This window comes from Medicago sativa, chromosome 5, assembly GCF_051527215.1.
Source record: "Medicago sativa cultivar Bolivia chromosome 5, Bolivia_mono, whole genome shotgun sequence".
In the NCBI taxonomy this organism is placed as follows: Eukaryota; Viridiplantae; Streptophyta; class Magnoliopsida; order Fabales; family Fabaceae; genus Medicago; species Medicago sativa.
In genome coordinates, this window is record NC_140753.1 from 26,530,529 (window position 1) to 26,547,926 (window position 17,398).

Sequence of the window (17,398 nt, forward strand, 5' to 3'; positions counted from 1 at the left end):
CATAGCATTGGGGCTCCATTTGGATTGACTTATTTTGAGCTTATGTGGGCTTATATACTCGCATAAGCTTTTTTAAAAGTATTTGGGTAAATCAATAAAAATAGCTTATCATAAATTCATAAGTTGCTTATGCCATATTTTAATAAGCTCAAATTTTAAGCTTAACAATCTACTTATTACGGAGCTTATGTATCAAGTGACATGCTTCGATTCTCAGCCATATACTTATCTTTTTAGAGTAACACGTAACTTATCTTTTAACACATGTAACAACCATTATTAACAATGAAAATAACAAACATGTAACAATCAGTATTAACAAAGAAAATAACAAACGTAACTTCTCTTTTCTTTTTGAAAACAAATTGTATGTTTACTATAAGAAACATTATCTTTTGCCAGGGATTTTGACAGCGGCATGAAACCCCCGGCAAATTTGACACGGCATATGCCAATGAAAACCCCTGGTAAATTGCCAAAGCCATTTCCGGGTCCACTTACCATTTGATAGGGATGAACCCCTTACAAAAGGACAGAATCCCTGGCTTTTTTTGACCTTGAAAATGAAATTTGAAATGGCTGACAGCTTCTGATTTAGCAGACAATATACCAGGTGTTATGCCACAACTGCCCTTGGCAAACGGGAATCCAGCAGAGAATCTCTGCTGTTGTCATTACCTTGTCAACTCAACCTGATAAAGTCTGCCAAAAAGTTGTGCGTCAGTCATGCCAGGGGCTGCCCCTCGTTTTTTCCCTGGGTTTTTTCAGTCTATATAAACCTGCACCGTGTTATTCCCTCACACTTTGACACTTAGAAAAATTTTACACTTCAATTCTCATACACTCTTCTCTTCAACATCACTAAACTTCTCTAACTTTGGTAAAATTCTCTTAGCTTATTATTTATTTGTGTTTTGATTTTTTTACTACTTACTAACATAAATATTTCTTGCATCAGTGTTCAAGTCTTGCCTTCTCCCGTGGATTCTTGATCTTGCTAAGCTTGCTCTCTGCTGGATTTTGTTCTTCTCTCATTTCAAGCTTCAACAAGTTAGTAAATTTGTTCTTCTCTAAATTTATTTTGCAAGATCTGTTTTTAATTTTTTAAAATAAATTTCGAAAATGATTTTAATGTATTATTGAAGAAAAAAATAATACTGTTAATTTTTTGAAAAATAATATACAGTATTATTTCGAAAAAAACTGTTAAAATAAATTTCAAAATTTATTTTCCTTTTTTTTATTCGGAATTTAAATATATAATTGTTATATAGAATGATATATGTTGGATGTTATTTATATGATATTTCAAATTTATTTATGCATGTTGTTGAATATTTAAATTATTATGGAATATATGCATGTTTTTTTTTTGTGACAAAATAAAATATATGCATGTTGTTTATATCTTTTTTATATGATATATGCATTTTTAAAGAATATGCATGTTGTTGAATATATGCATATTAGGTAGATTTGCTAATTGTTTGTATAGTTATTATACTAGAATGACAAAAAATGCATGGTCAACAACTAAGTTTATATATACTATATAATTTTTTTATAATTAGGGAAAATAGGTTTTTAAAAAATGCATGTTTTTTAATTACTATAGAAAATTGTTAATTTAATAAAACTGGTTTTTAAAAAAAAATTTAATTAGAGAAAATCGGTTTTTAATTTTGTGAAGTAAAAAATCTGAAATTTTTTAAAATAAAATATGTTTAATAAAATTTTAAAATCTGTGTAATAAAGTTGTTTTTAAAATCTGTTTTAATTTGTGTATTAAAATCTGTTTTTTTAAATTTTCTAATTTTAAAATAAAAATACTTCATAAAAAATAATATACTAAAAGGGTTTATTCTTGGAAAACAATTTTTGAAAATAGTGTATTAATAATCAGGATTTTTTTAAATTAAAACTATGTTAAAATCTGTTTTTTAATAATTAAAATATGTTGTTATATTTTATCAATTTATAAAATAAAACAATATAATATAATAATGCATATTGTTTAAAATCTGTTATTAATTAAAATTATTTTTAAAATATTTAATTAATTAATAAAAAATTCGGTTTTATAAATAAAACATTTAAAAAAAATAATATACCGTTTGCCAGGAGTTAAACCCCTCACAAGTCCCTGGTTTTTTGCTGATCAGATTTGACCTTCCATCAGTCAGTTAGTGTGTCAGTCAACGCAGTCAGAGCAGACGGCAATGCAGAAAAAAAGTGAGGGAATATTCAGGGGTTGTGACAGGGACAAAGTCAGACCATATGCCAGGGGTTTAGCCCCTCGTTTTTTCCCAGGGGTTTAACCCCTGACAAAATGTTAGCGACGAGCTGTTTTGCCGGTGCTTCCGCCCCTGGCAAATTCCCTCACAAACGTCCCTTTTCCCAGGGATTTCGTTCTTTTCTCAGGGATTTTACCCGTGGCAAAAGGTAATGTTTCTTATAGTGGTTAATCTCTATAAATATGTTAATTATTAACAAAGAAAATAACAAACGTAACTTCTCTTTTCTTTTCGAAAACTAATTGTATGTTAATCTCTATAAACATGTTAAACTCATTCAAATTTACAGTCATATTTTCTCAAGATTTTGCACAGTGTTTACGCAGTGCACAAATACAAGTACCAGGTAACCTTTTCATAGTTATTTTGCTTATTCTCCCTTGCATGTTTTCTTATAATTATTTATTCCTTTTTTTTCTACTGTTATATTCCATATTGTCCCTCATCTTTTCACTAGCCTTCTATAATTTCATCTTCAACTTGTCTTTCCTCCATCTTTAATCCATAATTATTCTTTGTTTTTACTCCAGTTGTTCCATTCATGGTTTTTTGTTTGTTTTTATCTTCCATAATCTTTTGGTTTTATCTTCATCTTGTTAACAATACAATCTTTTGGTTTGGGGTTGTGGCTTTTAGGGGCGGATTTATTTCTGCTGTTTTTCCTGTGCTGGTTTTTTCATCTGTGGTGCTGTTATGTTATAGTTCCGTTGTTGTAGTATGGTTTCATTAGCTTGGTGGGCAGGGGCGAAGCTATGTGTTGCCAAGGGGTAGCTTTGGCTACCCCAACAAATATTTTTTTCTTTGACTAAGTTAGTATATTTTGATATTAGCTACCCCAATAATATATATTTAGCTACCGCAAAAAAGTTTATTTGTCAAAAATCAATAGAAATAGGAAAACTAAAATATATTCACTTGTTTAATAGATATATTTCATATTATTTTGACACTTTTGATCTCTTAAACAAATACAAAAAGAGCTTAGTTAATAATAAAAATTGTCAAAAACAATTAAATTATATTGTATTTCACTTATTTAGATTTGGCCCCCTCATAGAAATATAGCTAGCTTCGCCGCTGTTGGTGGGTGTTGTGTTAGGTGCCTGGGGAAGCACTCGAGATTACAAGGGGGCAGACTGCCCCCTTGTAATCTCGAGTGCTTTCCACTGTCTTTGTGGATTGTTCTCTTTTTGAATATAATTGGTAGTTAAGTACATTACACAATAAAAAAACTTCACTTCTCAAAGTCTCATCTAGCAACACAAGAAGGCTTCTTTTTTTTTTTTTTTTAAATCAATAGGAAGGTAAAAATCAGAAGAAGAAATTACTATAAGAGAAGTGAGAGAAAAGATATAAGATTTGAAGAGGAGAGAGGAGTCTTGGCAATGCACCACCGTTGCAAGCATCCTATCTAACGGTAACATTGCGGTGGCTTTCATGATAGAAGGAGCAGCACCGGTGGTTATGGCTCTGTTAATGGATGAGAGAAGAAAGTACTACAGCTAGAGGCTAGACATTTTTTTATCAGTAAAGTAACACCTTTGATTCTACGTTTGTTTTTTATCAGAAGAGTAAAGTTCTCAAGGTCTGCACACTAGTCACTACACTGTCATGGGTGGGTTCGGGTACCGCTGGATCTAAATTAACCACCTAGGCCTGCCCGACACAACACGTTTAAACCTGTAAAAAACGACCTATGTCTCATTTGACCCAAAGAAACCCAACTAAATCTTATTTTTCGGGTCGGTCTGCTTGGTTTTGGACGGGTGATGGTTTCTTGTCCAGATGGACATGTTGCTGAACAAAATACTTATCATTGGATTATTTTGTTTTGTATGGATTGTTTGCATTCTACTTTTCGGGTGTGTTTGGTTTAGAAGAGAAGTTGTAAAGAGAAAAATAGGTAAGAGAGAAGTTGTGAAGAGAGAAAAAGGTGAGAAATAGAGTAGATTTGATAGGTTGTTTGGTATAAGAGATAGAGAAAAGAAATAGAGAAGTGAGAAGTGTAGATTATTGTTAAAAGTACAAATATACCCTTAATAATAATAAAAATATGTATCTTTAAAAAAAGGGTAAAAAAACAATGTAATTAATTATAATAATTAAGATGATTATATCATATAATTTGACTAATTTTCTTTTCTTTTTCACTACCAAGAAAAATATAATTTGACTAATTATTAAATTATATGATTAAATTTAATAATTATTTTGACTGATCTCAATTTTTTTAATACAAATTTTATTTCAATTTAACTAGGTTATTTATTTGCTAGGTTATTTCAATTTTTTCAATTTTATTCACCCACAAGTCACTGCATCTAAACCATACTCCCTCCGTCCCGCAATAGATGACCCATTTGAAAATGTGTAATTTTGACCTAACTTACTTTGACCATATTTTTCTACTAATATACAAAGATAAATAATATCATATAAGATGTCGTTAGATTTGTCTCGATGAGTATCTTCAAAATATCAAATTTTCATAATTTTTTTAATATATTATTCAAGATATTTAAGCTCAAAATTATGCATTGGCATGCGTATTAAGGTCAACTATGTCAAATATTATGAGACGGAGAGAGTACCACAAAAACCATATCCTCCACCACAGACTTTAACTTTGTTCAAATTAGTTTTACTTTGAATAAATCTTTGTTCATATTAGTATTACTGTTTTTAATTTAATACCCTAATTACTTTATCAAACACTTGCCTTTCCTCTCGTTAGAAAAAAAAAAAAAAAAAAACTTGTATTTCATCCCTCCAATGACCCGTTGAAAGATTGATTCTTACCCACACAAGTTTCACCCAAAGAAATTTACTAATGACTGATTTCTCTTATGAACATGATTAAGTTCTTCCTTGCATGCTTGTGAAACCTCCATGGATCTTTGTACTAAACCTCAAATCTATATTATGTTCAATTTTCAGTTACACACCGTCAATTTTAAGGGCAAAAATGGAAACATGCACTTTCTATCTCCTTTCTTCTCAATTTGGAGAGAACCACAAAAAATGTGGGACCCACGCGAATTTTGTCTCTCTTTACAGTTTCTTTGCTGTCCCAAACGAGAGAAGTGGCCTCTCTCTCCCCTACTTCTCTCGCAGCTATTTCTCTCTTGCTTGTTTCTCTTGTTCCAAACAGGTTGTTAATATTTCAGATTCATCGTCTATGATATGTTGCAAAATAAATATCAAAACCCTTCTAATTCACTCAAAAAGATCCAGTTGTAGATCCTAAGACCAACTTAAAAGGTGGGGTTTTAACCATTTAAGATCTGGTACATAATAGGTATCTCTATTGGGAAAAAAATTGAGGGTCTACTAAGACTCATGATATCACTTAAGACCATTTTCAAGTGGATCTCACACTACTTTTTATTAAAATAATAATTGTATTGTTGGAATATAAATGATAAAGAGTTATTAAGACCCATTTAAACTTTTTGTTAGAGGGTTTTTATTTGAGTGAATGAGTGCTTATTAGATAATGTTATTAAAAAATTACTCCCTCCGTTTCAAAATGAATGTCGTTTAAGGTTTTTACACATATATTAAGAAATGCATTAATTAAAAGAAATATATATGTTATTTTACCAAATTATCATAATCAACTAATGATTTGTTTTTCATTAAAAAAAATTTGGAAGTAGTGTATATACTATTAATGGAAGGGTACAATTGAAAAAAAGAAGTTATTATTGCATTGGAAACTGAAAGTGATATTCATTTTAAAACAATTTTTTCCTAAAACGACACTCATTTTCAAGTATAAAATATTGATGTGTACACGTGGAATCCGTTTAAAAATTCCAATTTAAGGGTCTCTATTGTGGACGTTTTAAGTGGCACTCCAAGAGATTTAGTTTAATTTAAGGGCCAAGGTTATAAAATAGTTATTTTAATGGTTGTATTCCTTAAGAATAGTGAATTTTTTTAATATGACTTGATTTATTTGGTATACGTTCATGGTAACACTTGCTTTCAATACATAATGTTGCTGAGTTCTACTCTAGATTGCAGGTGGCAAGTTGCTATTTCACACAATGTTATATGCTAGGAAGTAGGAACACACTCCAATGACATCAAGCCACCTCACCCTTTTCTTTATTTCCTAAACTGGTTACCGGATACAATTTGAGAGATATTATTTTTTTTCTTTTTTTATTTATTTGGACTTAAACCACTCATCTTCTCCACATTCACCCTCAACAAAATCATCTCTGCAGATTCATGGCTTATTCTTCTTCTTAACTCCCTTGACACAACAAATCAAAGTGTTCAACCACAAGACATGAAACAACCAAAAACCCAAAACACTACTAGCAAAAGAAATTTGCAACTAATTGGCTTGAATATGAAATCGTTTCTTTTGTAGAAAAGCTTGCAAAAGAAATTAAACCTATGTGTTGATATGGATCCTTCACAATTCTATTTTATGAGATTATTTTATGATATGAGTTAAACTCATATGTAATCATAACCCATGACCCAAATCTACTATATGAGAGGAATGGAACCCATATATAAAAAGGAACGGTACCCATATATAAAAATGGATTTAACTCCCCCATCAACAGGAAAGCTCACGACAAAGAAACGTGTTGGCCAGCGAAATGGGTTGTGGTTGTTGCTCATAACTCCTTGGAGATGACGAAACAACAGATGAATTGAATTCATAAAAAAGAAAGAAAGAGAAAAAAAATAATGTTATTTTCCTTCCACCTGCAGAACCGGTCACCAGGTAAAAGAGTTAAGAAAATGGATGACATGGCTTGATGTCATTGGAGTGTGTTATAGGAGTGTGTTAGAGGGCGTGGCCCTAGCATTCCTCTCCACACCATTGTTGTTGTTTCACCTTATTATTGTTATTGCTGTTACTATTTCACATTACTATTTGTTGAAATTGCCTTCAATTGTGATTTCTGAAAAATTCACAATCGTGACACGATTTGTGAAGCGTGGCACGATTTCGCAATGCCGTGAGCATGTTTTGCAGGGTGTCCAATCGTGACACGATTTTGGGAAAACGTGACACGATTTTTTGGTATGCTTGACGCGTTTTCAGGATAAGGTTGATCGTACCTTGGGTCGTACGCATCAACTGTGTCACGATTTTAACAGAGTCTGTGTACTATTTAAGTGTTTTAGCTCATTTTTGAGTGAGAGGAGAGAGAGCTTCGAAAGAGGAAAACTTGGGAAATCAAAGGAGGTAACTTTAGTCTTTCAAAAAAAAAGGAGGTAACTTTAGGGTTGAAGGTCTTTGATTAGAGTTCTCTTGGGTTGGGAAACATTGTAAACACCTTGAGTGAGTGAAAATCATTGAGTGTCTTGTTCATTTGTGAGATTGGGAAAATGAGTAGAAATTAGGGTTGTTCTTTGTGAGCTTGTTGAAGTTAATTTCTTGTAACTCATTTGTATCTCTTTGTAAGAACTCATTGATAGTGGATTAGAGAGATCAATCTCCCCCCCTCCCAAGAGTAGGTCAAGTTGGACCGAACTGGGTCAACAATCTTTGGTGTGGTTGTTTCTCTTCTCTCTTTATCTTTTGCTTGTGGTTTTGTGCATTTCACTTTGATTCCTAGATTAGATATAGGTGTTGTTATTGTAGTTATTGTTTGTGTTTACTTTGAAATTGGTTACTACTTTCCTTTGCTCCTCCACACATCATAATTTGTATTGGTGTGATTTTGAGTCCGAATCCACAACACTATTTTTTAGAGACTATTCCACATTACTATTTTTTTTTAAGATAAGAGAATTTCACATTACTATTGTTATTGCATATCACTGCTATGTGTGTGTGTGTGTGTGTGTGTGTGTGTATATATATATATATATATATATAGAGGACATATCAAGTGAGAGGAGTAGTTATAATGAGAGATGAGAGGGTCTTTTATCAACCATTAGATCGAAATCAATGGTCCTGATTAAAAATCTTATAATAGTGATGTATGTGCCTGATTATTCTCAATTCTTCCATCGTCTCTTCTTTTCCTGGTTTCTTCTTCTCACTTCTTCATAATTCCCTCTCCACTTGGTTCATCTCCAGAATTCGATTTTTATTTTATTTTTAGTATCTCTTTCATTGTTATAATTTCTAACCACAAATTATCATGAAAAATCCAATTTAAAAAGTAATAAGAAAATAAGAACATCTAAACTCAGATCCAAAAAAGCACAACCATGAAAACACTTCTTTGCCAGACGAGGAACAACGGCGACAAAGTCCGGTGAACATGAACACCGACGAACACGAACGTCGCCAACTAACTTCAATTATATCTCATGAACACCGACCATTTGATACTCCGGTGAAATAATAATAATAAGCCCTTTTTTGTTTGTTTACGTTAAAGGAAATTTTGTTTTTTAGGTCAATTACATGATTTGGTTTTGCAAAATTGAATTGAACATGAAAAGCCGACGCCTGCTATAGATCTAGATTCGAAAGGTAGAGAAATGTAAAATGAAAAATGGCATATGAACAAAGAGATGGAGAGATGTGGAATTTTATAGATACAACAGGAAAGAGATGAAGAGATAGGAAGGTGTGGATCTTGCTTGATGAATCAACTAAGAACCAGAAAAAAAAAAAATAACGACAGTAATACAAAGGGGATGATTCTAAGAATTTGATTTTCTTAAAGAGCAATTAAAGAGTGAAGCAGAAGGAGATGAGGGTAGGCGAGTGAAGAAGATGAAAGGTAGAGGTTGTAGTGCATGACCCTTTTTAAAGAGCAATTAAATCTGAAGCGTTGATTTTGATCCAATGGTCCAGATTAATTCCTCTCATCCTCTCATTATAACTACTCCTCTCACTTGATATGCCCTCTATATATATATATATATATATATATATATATATATATATATATATATATATATATATATATATATATATATATATTACTTTTAAATTAAAAATAAATTAAATTGAGGGTAGGAATGTAACTTTTGTTTCTTTTTTATCCTCTCACCTTAACACGCACTAGTCAAATGAGGGAGGCTCAGTGTCCTTCAAAAAAAAAAAACGAGGGACGCTATCCTGGAGAAGAAGTACGCTAACTCAGACACGTAATAGATGTCCGGTTCTCTTCTCCGGAATCCACATCGATTTCCGATTCGGCATCAACAATGGCGTTACAGGATACACGAACGTCGATTGCATCGGAGAAGTAAAACACAACCAACTCGGATTCAGATTTTTGTTATAAAAAATGGAATCAAATTTGTTTAATTAGTTCTGTTACGTACAAAATAGTCATGAATTGGTTGTTATCTCCATTAGTTTCTGGTTTCAAATTCATAACATCAGCTGGGGATCTTGATCTTTTTTTACTCGTGAGAAATGCACGTGATCTGTGACAAAACAAGCTGACACAATGTTGTATTGGGGGAAGAAGACGGTAATGTATTGTATTGGGAAAGAGGAGAAGTGAGAGGATATAAAAGAAATAAAATTACATTTCTATCCTCAATTTTATTTATTATTAATTTAAAAGTAATGGTTTTTTGGTCCAACTAAAAAGGGTGTATCTTGCTAATGCACACCTTCATAAAAATGAATGGGTGTGTTGTAGCATTTCCCATATATATATATATATATATATATATATATATATATATATATATATATATATATATATATATATATACATACTAGTTTAGAGACCCGGCGTTGCCCGGGTTAGATATTAAATAAGTTTTATAAGTTTGTGTTCACGAATACACGTGTCAGTATATTAGATTGAATTTATTTAAATTTACAATTATAATAATATCATAAAAATAAATATAAATATTTCAAAAAAAATTAAAAATAAATATAAATGATGAGATGAATGTCCAATGCAAGAATAAAAAGTGTAACAAAATCAATAATGAATTAGTCCAAGTGGTAATAATTTTGGGTCCCTTTAAACATGGACTATAACTTTCCCACCCTATTGCCTTCTCCCACGCCCTGTAAAATTTCCAAAAATGCCCTTGTGCATTCCAGATTTTAAAATTCGGATTCATGTTTACTATTTCGGATTTTATAATCCGGACAATTCTTATGTATAATCAGCCATCAGACTCTCTCACATTTCAACAGTTTTGAGTTTTGCTTTTAAAAACAACAAAAAAAACTAAGTAAAAAATGCTAAAAACCTGTCAAATAAAATCATAAAAATATAAAAATAGTACCAAAAAATTCTAAAAATCAAATAAAACTAATGCAATTTTTTTCAGATTTTTCTGAGAATATGAAAAATTAATAAAAATGAAAAATGAGTCTAAACGATGGAATTTTGAATTTTGAGGGGCGGAAACCCGATTTTTGACTAAGAACAGGTAACAATGACCCAAAAACAGAAGGATGAGAGTTAGGAAGATTAATATTGTACCTAAAATGACTATCCATGTTACAAACATGTTTAGAATTTGTGCTGATACAGTTCGGATTATATATATTGAGAATGAATGTGGAAGTGACACGTGACATAAAAAACCTTACTTTATATATATATATATATATATATATATATATATATATATATTATTGATTGATTGATTGATTGGTTGGTTGATGTGTAGTTTGTTGAGATAAAAAATACTGAGTACATAAGATCAAAAGTTTGTTGAGATATTTATGTTAAATAAAATATTGGTTTTTAAAAATAGAAAAAATAATAAAAATATTGAGAATGAATATGGAAGTCACAAATGGCATAAAAAAACCTTACTTTATATATATATATATATTATTGACTGATTGATTGATTGATTGATTGATGTGTAGTTTGTTGAGATAAAAAATACTGAGTGCATAAGATCAAAAGTTTGTTGAGATATTTATGTTAAATAAATATTGGTTTTTAAAAATAGAAAAGATAATAAAAATATTGCGAATGAATGTGGAAGTGACACGTGGTATAAAAAACCTTACTTTATATATATACAATTGATTGATTGATTGATTGATTGATTGATGTGTAGTTTGTTGAGATAAAAAAATATTGAGTGCATAAGATCAAAAGTTTGTTGACATATTTATGTTAAATAAAATATTGGTTTTTAAAAATAGAAAAAATAATAAAAATATTGAGAATGAATGTGGAAGTGACACGTGGCATAAAAAACCTTACTTTATATATATACTATTGATTAATTGATTGATTGATTGATGTGTAGTTTGTTGAGATAAAAAATACTGAGTGCATAAGATCAAAAGTTTGTTGAGATATTTATGTTAAATAAAATATTGGTTTTTAAAAATAGAAAAAATAATAAAAATATTGAGAATGAATGTGGAAGTGACACGTTGCATAAAATACCTTACTTTATATATATACTATTGATTGATTGATTGATGTGTAGTTTGTTGAGATAAAAAATAATAAGGGCATAAGATCAAAAGTTTGTTGAGATATTTATGTTAAATAAATATTGGTTTTTAAAAATAGAAAAGATAATAAAAATATTGAGAATGAATGTGGAAGTGACACGTGGCATAAAAAACTTTACTTTATATATATACAATTGATTGATTGATGTGTAGTTTGTTGAGATAAAAAAATATTGAGTGCATAAGATCAAAAGTTTGTTGACATATTTATGTTAAATAAAATATTGGTTTTTAAAAATAGAAAAAATAATAAAAATATTAAGAATGAATGTGGAAGTGACACGTGGCATAAAAAACCTTACTTTATATATATACTATTGATTAATTGATTGATTGATTGATGTGTAGTTTGTTGAGATAAAAAATACTGAGTGCATAAGATCAAAAGTTTGTTGAGATATTTATGTTAAATAAAATATTGGTTTTTAAAAATAGAAAAAATAATAAAAATATTGAGAATGAATGTGGAAGTGACACGTGGCATAAAATACCTTACTTTATATATATACTATTAATTGATTGATTGATGTGTAGTTTGTTGAGATAAAAAATACTGAGTGCGTAGGGGTGGGAACAGGCCAGGCCGTCCGACAGGGGCCTATGGCCTAGCCTATTTAAAGCCTAGCTCGGCCCAGCTCGTTTATTAACAAGGTCAGGCTCAAGCTTTTTATAAAGCCTATTTAATTAAATAGGCCAGGCTAAGGCTTACATAAAAAGCCTATTAAGCCTGTCGGGCCGGCCTATTAAGCTTTTTATGTATAATATATCTTCCATTATTGATATCGTTGAAGTTTTTTTCTCATAAACTCTAGCCTTCATATGATTGGTTATTTAGTAGTAGATATATTAGTGTGATTAGACCTTTGTAAGATTTCATTATTTAGTAGCACATATATTCATGTGCTTTAGGCCTTCGTAAATTTTGGCTTATTTAGTAGTATGCTTACATGTGTTGCTAGACTTTAGATTAAAATAGGCTTTTAAATAGGCTTTCGGGCTTCATCAGGCCTTTAAATAGGCCAGGCCAGGCCCCAAAATTGAGCCTATGACGGGTAATAGGCCAGGCTCAGGCCTATAATTTTTGAAGTAGGCCAGGCTTGGGCCTTACAAAGCCCGGCCCGGCCTAGCCTATTTCCACCCCTATGAGTGCATAAGATCAAAAGTTTATTGAGATATTTATGTTAAATAAAATATTGGTTTTTAAAAATAGAAAAAATAATAAAAAAATTGAGAATGAATATGGAAGTCACACATGACATAAAAAACCTTACTTTATATATATATACTATTGATTGATTGATTGATTGATGTGTAGTTTGTTGAGATAAAAAATATTGAGTGCATAAGATCAAAAGTTTGTTGAGATATTTAAGTTAAATAAAATATATTTCTTTTAAAAATAGAAAAAATAAATGAATGTGGAAGTGACACGTGGCATAAAAAACCTTACTTTATATATATACTATTGATTGATTAATTGATTGATTGATGTGTAGTTTGTTGAGATAAAAAATACTGAGTGCATAAGATCAAAAGTTTGTTGAGATATTTATGTTAAATAAAATATTTGTTTTTAAAAATAGAAAAAACAATAAAAATATTGAGAGTGAATGTGGAAGTGGCACGTGGCATAAAAAACCTTACTTTATATATATACTATTGATATATTGGAATTGCCAAAAACATTCCATTCATTTTTTATTTTCTTCTACATCATTTCAATTGCTTTGCCATTTAAATATTATTACACTTTACCCACGATGTTATTCACAACAAATTTGACACAGTGAATTTTGTGTTTCTACGAACTGCTAGCTATTGCAATTTTTTCCCTTGTGTTCAAGCCCAGCTATTGCTCTTCAATATTCAACACGTTCATTCTTTAGTTGCCTTCTCATATGATTCTTTTTTCCTTTCCTCCATAAGTATTTGAAGAAAGAGGGGAAAAATTATTAGAAAAGTTATTACAAGAAAAAGAAGGTGATAAAATAGGACATTTGTGAAGGAATAGGTGAGCTATTAACTACTGCCAAAAGTCAAATAAATCTATTATACTGTTGATAAAAAAAGTTTGTATTATAGTAGTAATCACAACACGTCCTGTTAATATAGTTTTCTATTCAATTGATGACGCAGGGACAACTATTCACCAAAAAATCAGATGACGATGATGGGGATTCCGAGACTCGTTTTGTTTGGGTTTGTACCGTATCATGATCTATTTACAGGTACGTATTTTCCATTTTGAAATTATTTTATCATAAATGAATCAAAAAATTATTAGAGATAAACAATACTATTCCATTTTGGAAACATTTACAATTTAGAATTAGGCAATGTTTAGCATGGGGCAATTGCAAAATTTCCCCAACTTAGGCTCATATAAATTGAATCATTGATTAAATATAAAATAATATGAATGGCTAGGATTGTCTTATTATTTTGACTGGCAACTTGTACAGATTTTACATATTACATATTTTTTTTAAAAAGAAAAATTAAGGATGATTTTTCTAAAAGAAAAACATGAAAGATTTACAAAATGGATTTGACGATAATGTAATGTAATGAAAGATTTACAAAACATTGCTAAGATTTTTCTATTGCCTCTTTAATAAATATTATTATAGCTTGGTGAAGAAATAATTTTTTCAATCAAACTTGGTCAAACTATAGATTATCAGTGTCCCTTTTCTCCGATAACGGAGGGTTAATAAAAAATATAAATATTAACAAAAATATGCTAAATTTGTTCAATAATTTTATTTGGGTTTGTACTCATTATCTAATCATTTTTTGTCAAATAGTATAGTAATTAAAATTTACCTTTAAGGTGAATAAGTGGAGTATCCAACGTTCGAACATCGGCTCTTGTATAAATTACGCAATGTCCATATCAAATTCAAATTTATTTTAATATAATATCATATTTTCTATATTAATTTATTTTAAAACAAATTCAAATAATAAATAAATTTTGCTTACATGATCCTTATTTTCATACTTAATTTGTCAAGTTTATTTTCGGATTTTGATAAATCCCCTATGTAATTGTTCACAAAAATATGTGCTCGGTTCAGAAAACTGGTTTGTGTTTATAATACATGTGATTTTTTATTAAAAACAATGTATAATCAATTTTCCTGTTAACACCGGTGATATATGTATAATCAATTATTAAAAAAAAGCAATGTACAAGTAATAACCGGTAGAAACAAGGTAGTGACCCGTAAAAACAAATGAGCCTAAGATGGGGAAATTATGCAATTGGTCCATGCTAAAACTCGCCTTAGAATTATAGATTTGGCAAAACCCAACATGTAGCATTTTCAAATGATGAAAAATAAGATCTTAAAAATTTGCCATAGCAAAGTAACATCACATAACATCTTAAAAATCTTTTAAATAATGCTGTTAAATGATAGAGAGACCAACATGGTGGAGTGTGTAAAAACAGCACATTTTAAATGGAACAAACTGACTTCCAATTTAACAGAAAGCATAAGGATTATATACCTGCAGATAGTCTCTGATGTTGAAGACAATTTTCTGTTGGAGGGAGAGTACAATACTACAATCTCCACCATCACATGTAAGGAATGGGCATTGAAGTGGTAATTGTTTGAATATTTATTGTTTTATTATATTCCAATATTATTATTTGGGCAAATATCGTAATAATAATTATATTAGCTATTTATCAATTGTGAGCCTTAATTGATTAGTGATCAAATTAAGTAATAAGGTTATTAGGTTTCTAAATGGATAATAAATTAAATATTTAATTAGTTGATATGGGCTCAATGAGTGGATGTCCGGATGACCTATTAACGAAATAATGGGAAACCCTAATGGTCATCCAATATAAAAGAGGCTATGGTCCCCAATACACCGTAAAAACCCTATCTTCTCCCCGAAGCACAAAGGCACCGGTTGAAGAAGAACCAAATCAGTTGCCGCTAACCTTGTTGTTTGTTTCAGATCACATTTCTGTTTATCGTTGCTGTTGAGAGGGTTGCAAAGCTTTATCCAAGTATTCCTAATATCTAATTCTTAATATTCTTGATAAATCAAACATGTCGTAAATCCAATCATAATCATGTTCAATGTTATTTTGCTTCCGCTATTGATTCATAATTGTTGAACATGTTTTATGAAATCTATTTTATTAAGACCTAAATTTCCAACGGTAATCACCAATGAGGTTGGTTGCTCCTTTGCAAGAAATAAAAGGTGCCACCTCTCATTTATTTCATCATTCCAAGACAGAATTGTTTCCAAATATATGATAGCTCATTATATTTAACACGGCCTCCTTTATTTTTCTGTCAAATTACAGCTTTGTATCAAGAAGACACTTATAAAGAGGAATTTGAAGTGCTAAAACCTGAGTATCTTGTCAAATTTTAAATCATAATTTTTACAAGTTTTTTATACAAAATATTTATAATACTTACCTATCCCTCCCAAGGTTAAGCATTTGATGTGGAGGCTTGGGAGGGATTGTTTACCAAATAGACAAAGGTTGGTAAGTAAAGGAATTGATTGTCAACCAAATTGTGTTGTTTGTCACAGGTACCCTGAATATAATTGGCATTTGTTTCTTGATTGTGCTGATAGTATAGCGTGTTGGAAGAAATTGAATATGTGCACAACTTTGGAGAGTTTAATGATTGACGCGGAAGGTTTCCAAGATGTCTTTAACCGCATATGGCAACAACTTAATATCTCCCAAATTACTACTTTTACGATGACGGCGTGGAGTCTTTGGAGAAAGAGAAACTTACAGCTTTGGGAGGACAAGAGAGAGTCGATTGAAGTTGTTATTGGCCGTGCTCAAGTACTGCTCCACGCTCGGCAGCATGCTCGCAAGAATTCTCGTGAACAAGTACATCAACAACATCAAGTTCAGCCCATAACTTGGCAGCCTCCTCCTACAGGTTTTGTCAAGTGCAATATTGATGCGGCAATTTTTGCATCTGATAAAATAGTAAGCATGGGGGCCTGTGTTCGTGACGAGACAAGTAATTTTATATCAGCTATGTTATCTTATTATAATGCCGCAATGACACCACCGGAAGGTGAAGCTTGGGGCTTGTACCAAGGTATTCAGTGGATTGTTTCGTTGGGTTATCACAACGTATTATTTGAAATGGATTGTAAAATGGTTGTGGATGATGTGCAGCATAATAAAGCCAACGATTCTGAGTATGGTTCAATTGTACAACAGGGCAAAACCTTAATTTTTATAACAATTACTTAGTTGTTTTTGCTATGTGTCAAGCAAACGGTAACGCTCATGTACTTGCAAGAGCAGTTTTATCCCATGCTTTTCGCACTATATTTGATGTAATTCCCGATTGTATTGATACTATTCTTATGAATGAAATGCATTGGGTTTGCTTGTGTCAAAAAAAAAAAAAAAAAACTAATTTACCCATTTACTTCTAGTTAACCAATTAGCTAGACATAAATCTAAATATAATAAATAATAATCTATGTTTTTTGAAAGAAAATAATAATCTATGTTGATCAGCCCAAATAAGGTAAATAATTGGCAACTAAAATAAATTCAAAAATTAATCATTTTTTTAAAAGGAATCAGATCTCCTTACTTTATGCACAATGATTTTTAATACTGTAAATTTAATCTAATAAGGAGGAGATTTTTTTTTTTTCTTTTACAAAATCAGATCTCCTTACT

General features: G+C 30.6%; 1 protein-coding gene across 1 annotated transcript; it reads left to right on the plus strand.

Moving 5' to 3' along the window:
* Positions 1 to 16,444: 16,444 nt before the first annotated feature.
* Positions 16,445 to 16,957, plus strand: LOC146921398 (uncharacterized). The gene has a single exon (XM_085711298.1). It carries the CDS (start codon positions 16,445 to 16,447, stop codon positions 16,955 to 16,957), a length of 513 nt encoding a protein of 170 aa, XP_085567424.1.
* Positions 16,958 to 17,398: the final 441 nt, after the last annotated feature.